The sequence below is a fragment of the Acipenser ruthenus genome, chromosome 24 (genome assembly GCF_902713425.1).
Source record: "Acipenser ruthenus chromosome 24, fAciRut3.2 maternal haplotype, whole genome shotgun sequence".
Lineage (NCBI taxonomy): Eukaryota > Metazoa > Chordata > Actinopteri > Acipenseriformes > Acipenseridae > Acipenser > Acipenser ruthenus.
Window position 1 is genome coordinate 3,604,078 of NC_081212.1, and position 14,751 is coordinate 3,618,828.

A 14,751-nucleotide genomic window follows, 5' to 3' on the forward strand; every position below is an offset into this window, starting at 1 on the left:
AGACGTCCAGAGCAGTAATTAAAAATAAGTGTCCTGTCTGAAAGCAGGGGTGCTGTTTCAAAACAAAACAGTCTGACGAAAAGCAGCGTTCTCTGCTGGCTTATTTTTGTACTGGCTCAGTGGGAATCTTGTAGGTATTTTGAGTAATCACACACAACACAGCAGAGATTTCACCGAAGATGTGCAAAGACTCCATGTACACTAGGACAGTTTGGGACAGGCACGTGGTAACCCCACCCTCATATAAGGTGTTAATATTTACCTTTGAAAAACAGAATTGGGATGTACTGCAGTTTGCATTTCTGACATAATATATACAAGCTGCATCTCCCTGGTGCAAGCCAGTTTCAGTCATAATGGACAGCGGATCTTAGACACTTTGATAGATGGCTGATAGGAGGTGCTCAGTTGGTAGGTGCTTACTGTACTCAATAGCTTTAAGGCCTACACACCGGACACGATGTGACAAGTGAAAGTATCGTACGACACACTGTACCACGACAAAATGTATTTTTTTTCACACTGCCTGCGATGCGACTGTTAGGATCGGTGTCTATTTTGTGATTTTGTCGCACGGCAGCTAGGGAACTAACTAACGAGGACCAGCTTCCCTTGCGTGCCTTCAGCAAACAATGACAGATAATTCTTGCAGTATCAAAATATCCAGAGCTGTACAATAAAGGACACAAAAATGATAAAAGACACAGCAATGAGGGAGAACATCTGGCAGACCATTTCCAGGGAACTGGATGTAGCTGGTGTGCGTGATTCGTTTAGCTTTATTGAAATAAGTATTCTGAAAAGCTATTATGTATTCTTCATTTGTATTAGCTGTATAACAGGACTATCATACATGTGTTTTTTTTCCAGCGAATGACACAATCAGAAGAGAGTCACCTAACACACATGAGCCTGTCCCCACTGGTGTAAAAGGTAGTGTCGCAGAGGAAGAACCATTTTATCACAGGACAAATCGCATCGCGTCCGGTGTGTGGAGACCTTTATTCTCGCTTTCCCACTCCGCTATAAATAGAGCCAGCAAAAGGGCTTCAATCTGAGCACTGCCTTGCTATTAGTTGAGCAGGTCAATGCAAGCTGGACTGTGTCTCTCTGTGGCAGCAAATGTTTCATTCATAGCATGGATCACTACAGTTCTAGGCTGCAGTATCCAACTGCGAGTTAAATAAAAAGGACAAAAGCATGCAGATGATAGTCTCAATAGTTCAAATGTGATTACAAAACAAACAAATATACCATGGGGTACCAGTAAATCATCTTTCAGCATTATATTCTCATGAGCTCATATGATTGTGTACAAAACTGATCCCCGAAAACTATTAGGATCTGGCGTCAGGCTCTGGATAATTTCCTGGACCACAAAACTCATGCCAAGTGTGTTGATCTCATAGGTGCACCAAATTCCTGAGCGACTGTAAAATTAAACTTGTTTTATTTTGAAAGATGCATCCTGTGGAATCTGCAGCCCCCTGTGCTCCCCTATTGAGCAATGCTATTCCCTGTGAATATCTGATCATCCAGCAACAGAACATCAATCCTCTACTATGAATAGTGATGAGAGCCACAGTTTCAAACCCTGTTTTTTACCATTAGAAGTGTTAGTTCATTGGAGATATTTTTGTTCTCTGATTGCTTGATTTTTTCCCTGGTACATAACTACTTCCTGTGCTGTAGGTCTGATTATATTAAATGGTGTTCCTGTATTCTGATAACATTTGAGCAGGAAAGCCAAACAGGGCTCCTTACATATGCCAAAAATAAACTACATATCCAGTCTAACTGGCAGTACACTACAGCATTTTCACTGAAGTTCCCCAATTAAATGTAAATGTTAATTCTGTTTACAATGGGTGTGCAATGGATTTGACATTCATTGCCTCTCTTCTCTGTTCTTAACCACGCTTGACTGTGCTTCACTGTCACTACACCTTGCCATGCCTATGCTTTTTACTGTGGTCTACCCAAACATAATGCCTTGTTTTTCAGAGCCCCTATGGTGCCCAGCTGCAACAAGCAGGCTGTTTATTATTTTTCTAAGTAAGTTCTTTTACATCCACGTTCACAATGAAAAATCCACATCATCGTGCCATAGTGGATGCACTAAGTAATGGGAAGAGCAATGCTTTGATCTGGTGTAAAGGGCTCTGATAAAAGCTTGTTTTTGTTGCTTTGTGTTAATGCATTAAGGGAAGGAGCCTTTGAATTTGTGCTTTCTCAGGTACTGATGGGATCTCACTGGGGCTGATTCCCTCGAAGCAGGAGGGCAGTAGCAGGTCCCATTGCAAGCGAACATTGATTTGATATTGACATAAACACTCCCTTCCAGTTCAAACCCTTATTAGAACATCCCCATAGTAAAAGTGTAATACAGCATGGTAAAGCATAGGTCAGCAAACTCAGAGAGGTGTGGTAAAGCATATTAATAAACAAGGCAAACCAGGGTAAACTGTGTTAAATGCATTGTAAAGCCAATGGGAAAACTACAGAAATACTGTGCAAAAATACAGCGGTAAACTTTTATAAGGGAAAACTTCCACCATATTCGGTTATTTTAAAGACGTTTGCTTTCCTTTTCACAAGTAAAAGGTGCTAAATGCCCTTCATCATGGTCACTGAGACACACACTTCCAGCAGAGGTCTGTTAACACCAATGAAGAGTTCTAGTTGCTAGCCTAAATGACCGTGTTTCTTTAAAGTCCTGGTGTGTATCCCATGATTGAGTTTTAAAGGTATGGATGAAAGATAAACCTGGCCCAATTTGGCTAAAATCGATTCCCCTTTCGGGTGTTTTTGTTCGCCTCTAGTTAAATCTGCACGATCCACAGTAATTTTGCTCTTGTTCTCACAGTAGGAGTCTGAGTCGGTCCATGCTGTGGCTGGTCCACACTGCTCTTTCATCAATTCTAGTATTGATTTCCATTCACATATAAAGGCTTGTGACTATGCAGGGCATGGATAAGCCCTGTAATCCAGCATCCTGCGCGGGAGGAGGGGGGGGGGGGGGGGGGGGGGATCAATCACTCGGCAGTGGAGGAAATTGGAGGCAGAGATGCCTGAAAAAAACAAAATTGTTTTTAATTAGAGGCTTTCTGTTTTTCAGGGAAGAGCTTTTATACAATTAGTCGGTTGCAGTGCTAATTTAGGTGCATGATGGGTGTCTCCGAATAGCAGCTGCTGCTGGGCAACAAGAGTCTCTTGAATCTTCACTCCGTTCTGTCCTCGCTCTTTTTAACACAGATCCATTCACATTGTGGTTTTCAATCTTCATTTGCGGTCTTGACGGTGAGAAATTGGGACTGCTTTTCTCTTCTGTTTTTAGGAATTGAGAGCAAAACCTGCTTGTTATTTTCATCTTGATCTTTAATAGACCATTTGCCTTTGCATTTCTGAGTGTTCATTAACACTTTTACTGTAATCATTCAAATCTAGCTATCAACATACTTTTTTGCTGCATTGTAGTAATAAGTGTTCTGAATACAAGCGTGCTTTCACAGTGATCTGTGAGGGATATGCAGGTAGATATACAGGGCCACATTCCCAAATTCTATTGTGTCAGCCCAATTATTCTGCTTCAGAGTGATTTAACATTATTATATTAAGAGCTGTCGTGCCTCCCACATTATCGTTTGAAAAAGAAGATCTAAAACTCCCCCAGGTAACGGCTTTCCAGTTCAAGAGACGCGTCGGACGGAGAGGGGGCGTTTTATGTTCTTGAGGAGTGCTCACAGTTTGTTAGCTTGAAAGCTGACAGTTGTGAGAGAACAGGATGTTGTTTTGTTTAATTTCACCTGGCTGTTCTTGGCTGGTTTAATGTTGTTTCAGCATCACTCCAGCGCGTGCTTCAGCACTCGTTCATTGTCAGTTTGAAGAGGGAGTGAGCAGTTCTGTTATTTGCATGAACAAAGATTATTGTATGTATTCATACAGGGAGGATCACAAAAAGCCTTCCAGGCCTGGCATATCTTTATTCATAGAGCCTTTTGGATGTGAAAATAATCTTTTTTTTTTTTTTTTATTCCCATTGGATGTATTTACATGGAACACGTCAGGCCCTATTAACAATAATTACAAAAACATCTAATTAATCAAAAAAGACTGAAAAAAAGATTATTTTAGTAACTCATGAGTTTCACCACCAAGTACAGAAATGCTAACCAAGGATAACAAAGTCAATATTGTTGGTGTCATAACAAGGGTCCAGTGCCACCAGGTGGCAGGACGATGTAACTGGAGTTTCTGAGAGTTACAGGCAACGAGAACATTGACATGTGGATCAAATCCTGATTTGGTTTTGCAGGTAATCAGCCTAAATCATACTTCTGACACCTGTTTTTTTTTTTTTTGCAATCTCCAAAAAGCTTGTCCACGTAAACAATCTGTCCTGTGAGCGACCTGTCAGAAGTCCGCTATCATACTCTACTAAGCTGTTTAGCACTGACTGCATAAAGTACCATCTGCCAGTCTACAGCCTCTCAGTACATCAGCAGAGCACTGATGCGTGCAGTTGTTGAAACCTGTAAACCAGCCTTTACTAATAAGCAGCATACAAAAATCGAACCCAACTCATTTTAAAGCATCATTTGTGCTCATTAGCCGTTCTTCAAAGACCCGGCGATTGGTTATATCAGCGCAATATAAATGTCAGAAGAGATTGTAAAACGTAGCAGGACATTGTGTCTTTGTATAATGAACTCGTCGTGGCTGGAGTCTTTCCTTGCTCCGTCTGCTCTGTTCTGTTGCTGTCAAGAGGGAGACATTCGTTTTTTTGGTTGTCAGTCTTAAGATTTTTTTTCTATGGCAACACGAAAGCACAGATCATTGCAGAGCCCCAAACTAGAGCTGCAGCTATTAATCGATTTGAGCCTGCATAGCTTAGCTACCCCAAACTATTGCTTTCCTTGCGTGTTGCTATAGACTATTCCGTTTCTATTAATTTTGTGATGAGAAATATAATCAAAATGTCTTTAGGCCTTTTAATAATAGCGTTTTCTCAATGCTGGTATTGTGAACCTACTGTATCTATAATAGGCACCTGCATTTTTCAGCTGATTAAAGGGTCAACACATTTTTTGCTTCTTGTTTTGAATGCTAAAGTGTTTTCTCGGTGCATTGATTAGTGTTGCTTATAACCGCTGTTTCAATTAGGGAACCGACTGCACCTCAATTGAAAACCTACGCAATTCATTATGTATATTACTCATACATATCCACAGTAAATGGCAAGCCTTTTGATATCTTTGCTACGTTACATTACAGCACATTAAAGGATGCTTTTTGAATGACTCCTTCATTCGCCACAGTTTTGTTCATTTGGAATCAGAATTCTATTCAAATTTTGAAAGACAGAACAGCCTCCATCTCTCTCTCTGTGGTTTACTCAAATCTATCTGAGAGCACACACAAACCAGTCATTATTAAAGCCAGCCAGGGGGCTAATATAGTGTGGATTCGCATCAGGACCCCAGTGCTGGCAGGGAGAGCAGAGGAGAAAGCACAGAGCAGTAAAGGGGCTTTGCAACGAAAAAAAAAAGCACTTACAGTACAGTAAAGGAGCTTCTCTATTCATTTCAATGGCACGCCACCCAACAGACAAGATCTGTGTTACATAAAGACTGATGTTTCTAATCAGAGTCAGAAACAGTGCTTTTGTGTTAGCACTTACCTAAGTGTACTCATGGTTGCTCATATTGAGAAAGCACACTTAAGTGAGCAATGGCATTCAAGGCTATATAGCATGCAGTGATCTATGGACATTTTTTTCCCCCCGCTCGAAACACAAATATACCACGGTGAAAGCAAAGTGTAGTCAGGCACAAGAAGGCGTGTTCAATCACAAGAGAATTTTGGTATAGGCTGTTCAATGGGATGCTGCCAGTGTCTAGTAGCAGCTTAAACTTGTCCCCACAATTCACTGTGGGCAAAGAGGATAGAATGTCACACAAGCATTCAAGCAAAGTTCTCTGCATTTCTTGGTTCATATTGTATTTAAATTGAGTGACTTGAACCAATAGGAACTCTACTGGCAGCAGCCTTTGTGGTTTTCATGTTACCAGTGCAAATTCTACTGCCAAAAGAAACAGCAGAATGCTGCCAGTAATTTAACATCAGGGTCTAATAGTGGTTTAAAAGCTCTAAAGAATTTACAATGTTGAGAAGCGGTGTGTATGTGATTGGTATAGGCCTGGAAACGTGTGAAATTTTTTTCTCCAGCGTTTCCGTTCCTTTTCAGCTGGCCAGCTGTTTTGTATGTACAGGAGGCTGTGTGGTCCAGTGGTTAAAGAAAAGGGCTTGTAACCAGGAGGTCCCTGGTTCAAATCCCACCTCAGCCACTGACTCATTGTGTGACCCTGAGCAAGTCACTTAACCTCCTTGTGCTCCGTCTTTTGCGTGAGATGTAATTGTAAGTGACTCTGCAGCTGATGCATAGTTCACACACCCTAGTCTCTGTAAGTCGCCTTGGATAAAGGCGTCTGCTAAATAAACTAATAATAATAATCTTACCTGCTGATCAAAACCTTTCAAAAGCCAGCCACAGACTCGATGAACCCTGGAAAATGAAAATCTGCCTGGCAGTCTTTTCAGGGATGAAGATATTATCTGCAAACGAAGTGGTCCTGCTGTGCATTATGCACATCTGAGGGGCCTGCCAGTTAGACTGTTAACATTATGTAAAAAAAAAAACTCAATTAATAGGATTATTTTTTTTTCTTCAATCACAGACTAATCTTGCACAGGCATGAACCATCCTGTTTGTTCTGAGAATCCTTATCTCCGCTGTGCTGTAATATTATTCAGTCCCCTCTGTGACTTACCTCTGAGTAATGTATTCATTTTATTATGCCTTCCGACTGGCTTTCTGGAGGTCTGACCATTGCAAATACACTCTGTGACCACAAATATGAAGAAACATGCCCCCACCTTTCACCTGATCTAAAATGCATGGATTCTTCCACTTGAAAATGGAATCTGTTAAAAATGTAAGGGCTGTGTCAGTTTAGCTGTAAAGATGCATGGACTGCATAAGGAATATTGAAAGATGTTTTTTTTTTTTCTGTTAAGATTCTCATGACTCAAGGAACTCTCTCTGTACTTAACTAAAGTGGGTGTGAGCTTCAGGAGTATCAAATTATAATAACTGGCGAACAATTTTTTTCATTGGGCTCATCCAGTTTCAGTAATAACTGACTGGTTATTACACGAAACACACGCTCATTAAGAGCAACAGACCGCGACCCCAGCGTGAACTCAACCTGAAAATAATTCCAACTGTAACTCATATAGTTCTGCTGTCTTCTCTCGCTCGCTTCAGAACTCTGTCTGGAAAAATGTGCTCACCAGAGATTATAAAACATACTGCATGGGGTAGCGTGTGATAAATGAGACTGTATTGTATTGCAGTTTGATCTATGAGCCTGTGTTTGTTTGTTTAAAACCATTTGCTGCCAAACGCCTCAGTGAGCATTCACCTGTTGCAGAAAGAACAGGAGCCAAATTAACAAGGATTGCTAGCTGTCTGCAGGTTAGGTTCCTCCTAGGAACACGGTCTCAATGCTGCAAATAAATAGTGGAGTAATGTCAGCTTTATTCAAACAATTCCTTGTGGAAGAACAATAACGCAGTGCTGTCGAGGCCGTGGGGTTGGTTGGAGTGAGTGATTGGTGGAGAGGGTTGGGAGCGATGGAGTGCCTGAGTGGAGGGATCTAGTTTTTTTTATCCACAGCAGTCTGTTTTTCAAGGTGACAAGCCAGAGTCCAAAGACAGACCATAACAGCCAGCCAGCTGCCTCTTCTCAACCGCGCTCTCAATGCAAAGACACCGATCTGAAGCTCCACTAGAATCAATATGCACAGCCTCTTAGTAATTCAACGTCAGCTCTATTGGTAGCATTTGGGGGGCATTAGATAATAGGGTTTCCATGTAGGTAAATTGCTGAATATAAAGTACAATAGTAATCTAACACTTTTTTTGATTGAAAAACTCACCTGTATCTCACATAACTTTGACACATGACTTAAGTCCGTTTTCAGAGATTAAATATTATCCGTAAAACCTTCATAAACTATCGTCAAACAAGGCAAGGACACAACAGAAAATATACAGCTATTGAATTATTAAAAACAGCTTGTGTTATCCAGGTGAGATCACACTGGCAATACCAGCCCCACTAATGCTGTACTCTGTGCTGCATTGCCTGTGTGAGTCTGTATCTGTGTCTGCTGAAGAGAATGCCATCATGTACCTTCACTTTCAGCGTGTTAGCAGTTCCTTTAAGAAGTCTAATTCAATGTCGGGGCCGCGAGATGCACGCCATTAGAGGCTTTTAAATACAATTACGCAGCTCTTAGGAGGAAGCAGGTGCTGGAAAGCTGCAGAAATAGTCATTTAGCTCAAGGGGCCTGGACAGGTTTTTATTTTTTTTCTTGACAGTCTGTTAAACACTTCACTTCTCATCAGGGAGTAGGAAGAACAGAGCCTTGTCTATTCAGCAAACAGAGTAAAGAGGAGTTCATTTTGAAAGATGAGCTGATTAGGACTCTCTGTGGCAGCTCCTCATTTAGCTTCATTTGGAAAGAATCTATTGTTATTGTGATCTCTGGTAGGCAATGCGCGGTGCAGTGTACTAAAATGATGCTATCCCTGTTTCATGTAGGTCGCTGGGAGCGGTCCCAGGACAGGTCTGTGTTTTTGACCCTCTCATGATAGAAATAAAACCGACTATCCAGATGGATAAGCCTTCACACAAATACTCTGTCAGGTATGAAACCTGCTACTCCTATTTTCAAGGAGATTCCTCAAAAGAAATCAGATTTCAAATAGAGATTACATTGGCACATTCAGAATAGTTCTAATATCCATTTTTTATAATACAGCGTTTACCGTTCTAACAGTTTTGAACTTCATGACCTTGTCTGAAATATGTTCTATTTTAAAAAGCATTCAAAAGGAACAACTCGTTTTAACAAATAAAGTACACCCTGCAGTAAACGAGACATGTCATTTGTATCTTGGGGGTTCAGGTGACAGCTTTGCTTTTGTGGTTTTATAGCGTCACATGAACCCCTTGATGGAATGACAGCCTTACCCTGTAAAAAAGCTCACCTCAGTATTTTTGTGTACAGACTACCGCATCAGCGCTATTGACACATTACCACCAGTCCCCAGATTTACAGCCAGGTGCTATCAGAGCACATTTCAGCTCACTTTAGATCTTAAATGTCAAGTCATTATGGAGATCAGGATGACAAATGATGGCACTTTGTGCCGCTCGGACCAGGTGCCCAGGTTGTGGAGTAGGTGTTAAGAGCGTGGATTGATGTCACCGAGTTTATAAGCTGCTTCATTAGAGCCTTCAGACCAGGGATAGTTTCTTACAAACAGATGGCAAGATCCGTGTATATGGTGATGCACTAACATGCTTCTGTGAGCAGAGGGGCAGCGTTACACCTGCAACACACAGAGTACATGATTGGGACCATGTGACCTTTGTGTTATTTTATTGGTTTAATGTCTGTGTTTGTTCTTATGTTTCCTTGCTTGTGTTGTTGCATAAGTCGCTTCTGACCAATATAAGATCTCTGGAATACAGGGTTGCGTTCGAGTGCAAGTGCATGTGCATTTAAATGCAAATACATCTGCACTCGCACTTGCATTTAAATGCGACCAAGCAATACACACTGCATTTTCATTTGAATCAGTTTGCAAATGACTTGCATTTGACAGAATGTATTTGATCGATTTCAGATTCTTCTGGACAAGTGCTTTTGAATATCAAATGCATTTAACAGGTGTTGTTATTTAACCAAACTCCAAGTGCAATTAATGATACAGCTATGAGTGATCCACAGTTAAGGGTTAATTGAGAACGTCCAGGCGTTTGAAATCATTTCAGAGCACACCATTTGTTAAAAGGGAGGTTTGAATTGATAGAAAAAAAGCTTCCCATTAAGTGTTCCTCTTGCAATTATTGCTGAGGAGTTTCAGAATATATTTTGACACATGCAGCTGAATTTGAATTTGCATTATAATGCAACTGAGGCGCACACATTTGTATTTTCATTTGAATGCAGTTGTATTCAACCTTGCTGTAATATTATCAAGTAAATTAAATATTCATAATCCACCCCCCCCCCCCCCCCCCCAAAAAAAAAAAGGGTTCTTGAAAACACTTTACAAATCAATGCATCTGTCTAAAAAAGGGCACCAGCGGAGTCACAGTTCGCTTTGTAACTAAGGCGCCACCTGGTGGGAGAAGCGGGGTATTGTGCATTTTGATATGAAGCCAAATAAATAGTAGTACTTCCGTCTGAAAATCAATCTATGATAACTGAGCTTGTGGTTCATAATCCAAGCGCGGAAGGCGTTACTTTAATTATACTGCATATCAATGCTTTTGTTCTGTCTCATTATTGTATATAATCTATCCACGAGTAGTAGGTCACTATCTTCATTACTTACCATTATTATCCAAACGTCATAAATATATCACTTTTTTACATTTAATAAAACAGTATAAAAACAAGTGTATGGACAAAAGATTAAATTAATTAGAAACTGGAGTCACAGACGTGCAAGGTGTATTGCAATGGCAGCACAATGACACAACACAGTTTATTTTCTTTTTAATAAAAGCAAGTAAAAACATATTATACATGAATGCATTTACTGATAATAAAATATGACTAGGTTACATTTGAAAACTCAATCGCTGGGTGTGCTCTGTGCTCTGTAGATGGCAATGCAATTCAGTATAAGACATAACGTTAGCCACAGAGGCACACATTTTTTTATCAAGGATACAAACCAAGCTTTTTTTTTTTCCAATTAAATTAGTCTTGAATTATGAATAGAGTCTTCAAATTAGAGCCAGTGCAGTAGGGTTACTTTCTACCTTTTTTTCAGCAGCTGACAGAAAATATGTCAATTTCTAATCATAGTGTTAATTACAGTTGGAGGTCAGGTGATGTTTTGATGTGGCAGGTTCGAGAGGACTCTCAAATTGTAACACGGCATAGTTTCAGAGGTAGTAAAAAAAGGAATGTATTATTAAAAATTTACATTAAAATCATAGTGGCAATAACAGACAACACCTGACTAAGGATTCATTACAATCAATGTATACGATAAGTTAAAATGTATAGATTATTCATAACAAAATGATGACAGAATAGCAATATAGTGTTATAAAATAACAGACGTTTAAGAAACTTTATAAAAATAAATTAAAGGATCCTGTTTAAAATGGGCATTCCCTGTTAATTCACATCAGCTGCTCATTAACAGGCTGCGTCCACAATGATCACTTGAATCTCTTGGTCTGATTGCTCGCTGTGGCATTCTCGGCTCTCTCTCTCCGCCACTCGCAGTGCTCCTCGAAAGAGCAGGACCTGCATTTCCATGCCTCCTCGATGTCCACGCCCCTGGGCTCCCTCTGTCCAATCCAGTAAGAGAGGTGGTTCCGCAGCTCCGCCCTCACACCGGCCTCGTCGAAGCTCACCTCGCGGGTGCCGATGGCGTCGCTGGAGCCTTGGTGACAGTACTCGATCTTCAGGACGTCGATGGCGGGCAGCTCCGAGTAGCTCAGGTTCATCAGGGCCAGCTCCAGCACCCCCCCAAATGTGTGCACGTGGAGCCCCAGCTTCTGAGCGTGCTCCATCACCCCGGACCCCAGCGGCTGCTCTGGCCTCAGATTGAGGCTCTGCACGAAAGCGTCTCTCTCCAGCAGCCCTCTAACCATGCTGTCAAACAGAAGCTTATACAAACGCACCTGCGCAGAAAGACAAACCTTTTTTTTTATAGTACTTTGGATTTTGCTTTCTGCTTAATTTGTTATTTCCCATGCTTACTAATTAATGTCCTTTTTCGGGCATGCAGAGCTGCTTTTGAAAAGACTCCTAAACGTAAGGTGGCTTTAGATACAACCACTAGGGTTGTGCAACTGTAATTTTTGTCCCCTCTGCACCTATCCCTGTAAGAGCTCTGGACACACTTTCAAGGCATTTCCAATTTCAAAAGGCTCTCGGTATCAGTGTAAATAAAAACATACTGATTTCCGGTTAAAAGGATCCAATCCCCTACCTGGAAATGGTGGCTCCTCTCCTGAGCTCTGCCCGGGAGGGATCTGGGGCCGCGAGTCTTCAGCTCGCTCAGCACCAGCTCCCCCTTGTGGCTGTAGTGCAGCTCGTCAATCACCCCCACCAGGAAGACACCCTCCAGCATGCCGAAGACTGGCAGCTCTCGCACCCGCCTTCCTGGGGGCACACAACCAGCACCCGGGTACAGCAGGGGGCACACTCCCTATACAGCTGTACGACCCCCAAATGGAGGAAGAATGCCCCACTGTTGGGCTATTCTGCAGGGTTAACAACAGTTGGTAGCGAATGGCAATCAATCATGCATTATCGCGTTGCTGTTTGATAGGTGCGTGGTGCAACGCAGTAGAGGGTATTTGACACAGTAACATACCTGCCTGCAGGATGGGCAACATGCTGAGCATGTTAAGGATCTTGAGAGCCCAGCGGTCCTCTCTGCTCTGTGCACTCACAGACACCACATCATGAACTTCCAGCTCTGGGGGGATCAAAAAAATTGACAGTGTTTACGATGCTGCAATGTGTAGTCTTGTCTGCAGCATGCATTGACAGAGAAATCTCATATTTGCATGTTGACCCCTTCTAAACTTAAGCTAAGCACCTGATTCTGTTAAAAATAGAGCATTGCTGTATCTTTAAAATCCACCCCTTTGTGTAATCCGAAGCTAGTTAAACTGGAGTCTGTGTTGGTTTGCTGTCTGTACCTCTGGCCAGGTGAATACTGGCCCCAGCCTTCACTTCAGGGCTCTCCTCTTCCCTCTTAGGCACGTGCGGCAGTTCAAACCCGTAAACCACCTGCAGCTCACACCAAGCCTGCCCGCAGACGTCCGTCACACACAGGTACCGCAGTCTGAACCGCTCCAGCGGGCTGCGCTCTGCCAGGACCCTCTTCCGCCTCAGCAGAACTGTGGAGCCCTCACCTGCACCAGCGCTGACCCCGGCCAGTTCAGGGGGTGTGCCAGCTTCCTCTGCAGAGCTACAGTGTCAAAACAGTGTGAAGGAGATTAATAACAGACAGTGACCAAATGCTAGCCAAGACTTTAAGACCTGTTTTATAACATCTTACTAGCACTAGGAATAGAATCACTGGTCTCCTCTCAGGGATGGGAATAAGAATCCTATTGCATAGCTGTTTAACCCATTCCAGGTTTTACCACAAGCTTGATTAGCCACAATCAGAACATATGACCTACAGCACAGGTACCAGGATCCAGACTGTATCACTGGCATTGTATTGGGTATATTCGCAAACGCTGATCAGAAAAACACAAGCACAATGAAACAGGGTCCCATTAATAAATAGTAATAAATAGTAATAAACTGAAGACAGACTTCTTTTCCCTCGTCTCTTTGGGGTAAACTGGCAGACTCACTCTGTCTTGGGTATAAGTGGACCTTCAACTGTCTCTGATTCAGTCCCACAATCATTACCAAGGGCTGGACTCAGCCCATCACATGACTCTGGGGTTTCTGTGAACAGTGAAAGACAGGCAGCAAAACGGGGACGATTAAAATCATCATAAAAAAATAAATAAACTGTGGAAAAGTTATAAAGAAGAATTTCCGGTAGTCATTATAGGCTATTGTAATGAAATAGATACCAGAACTATAGGAAGATTGTAAGACGATAAAAACAAACTTCATTTATAAGTTGTCTGTTTCTTAACCTTAACGCATTCTTATAATAATAATTAAAAAAAAAAAAAAACTTGGTAACCAACTTGGTAACCAAGTTATTTAAAACCTTGCTACACAGTTCTACTTTAGACAGTCAAGGGAATGCGGTGCTTATTTAGCAGTTTATGTTCATTGTTTCATATATGACACAGTGTCATTCTTTGTGGAAAGCGGGTGAAATGTATCAAACTTAACGAGGTTGTTTATCAAATCTGGCGAGATGTATTCGGATAGACCCTCTAAAATAAAGAGTTAAACTCCATTATTCCTCTGGCTCTTTTTGTAAAGCCCATGCAATACATGGCAGCAGAGCAATTTGGTTAGTAAAGCCTTTACCCACTTTTAAAACACAAGTTTAATTTAAAACGACGACTGTAACGTTACACACTGTATTAAAAAATGAGACTTAGAACGACATTTTCGAGTCTGTTACAAACCAGTGCCGTGCTTGCATTGCACAATTGAATAACGATTATGAATTAACTGTTAACACCCTCAGATATATGTACTGTATTTCCAACTCTAAATACTGCAGCTTACATATCCGATAAATAACTTTTTACCTGGTTGAAGGTTTTCCAGTTCTATGTCCAGAAATTCGGAGTCGCTGATCTCCTCGGCACCGCCCGGGTCTCTCGTAGCGGTCTGCTCTTGTGAACACGACATTGTTACAACACGTTTTCAGCCAGTGTGTTGATGTTCATGACGCTGCGCAGCGAAATTATAAAAACCTGAAAAACAAACACAAAAAAAACCCGTGTCTTTACACACGACGGTCCTCCAGAAAATAACCACCGACTGACACAAGAAACCAAACAATATCATTCCGCTTCTGCTTAAGAGTAAAAAGTGAAGATTTACTAGAAGCGCGTCACATTAATAATAATAATAATAATAATAATAATAATAATAATAATAATAATAATAATAATAATAATAATAATAGATAACATGTTCCTGACAATTA

The 14,751-nt window shown here is 41.4% G+C and overlaps 1 protein-coding gene across 1 annotated transcript; it reads right to left on the reverse strand.

The window, feature by feature from the left end:
• Positions 1-10,593: 10,593 nt before the first annotated feature.
• LOC117429342 (exonuclease V-like) lies at positions 10,594-14,593 on the reverse strand. The gene is made up of 6 exons (XM_034048719.3): positions 14,348-14,593; positions 13,481-13,577; positions 12,812-13,083; positions 12,481-12,585; positions 12,094-12,266; positions 10,594-11,782 (listed from the first exon to the last, which is right to left on the reverse strand). Exons 1-6 carry the CDS (start codon positions 14,448-14,450, stop codon positions 11,315-11,317), a joined length of 1,218 nt encoding a protein of 405 aa, XP_033904610.3. The 5' UTR covers positions 14,451-14,593; the 3' UTR covers positions 10,594-11,314.
• Between the last annotated feature and the right edge of the window lie 158 nt (positions 14,594-14,751).

What these genes read in the sequence shown, in the direction of transcription:
- LOC117429342 (XM_034048719.3), bottom strand. Translation starts at nt 14,450, where the DNA reads ATGTCGTGTTCACAAGAGCAGACCGCTACGAGAGACCCGGGCGGTGCC. An exon ending in CAGTATTCACCTGGCCAGAG is followed by an intron (nt 12,586 to 12,811) that starts GTACAGACAGCA and finishes TGATCCCCCCAG; the next exon opens with AGCTGGAAGTTCATGATGTG. An exon ending in GTTGCCCATCCTGCAGGCAG is followed by an intron (nt 12,267 to 12,480) that starts GTATGTTACTGT and finishes GTGTGCCCCCAG; the next exon opens with GAAGGCGGGTGCGAGAGCTG.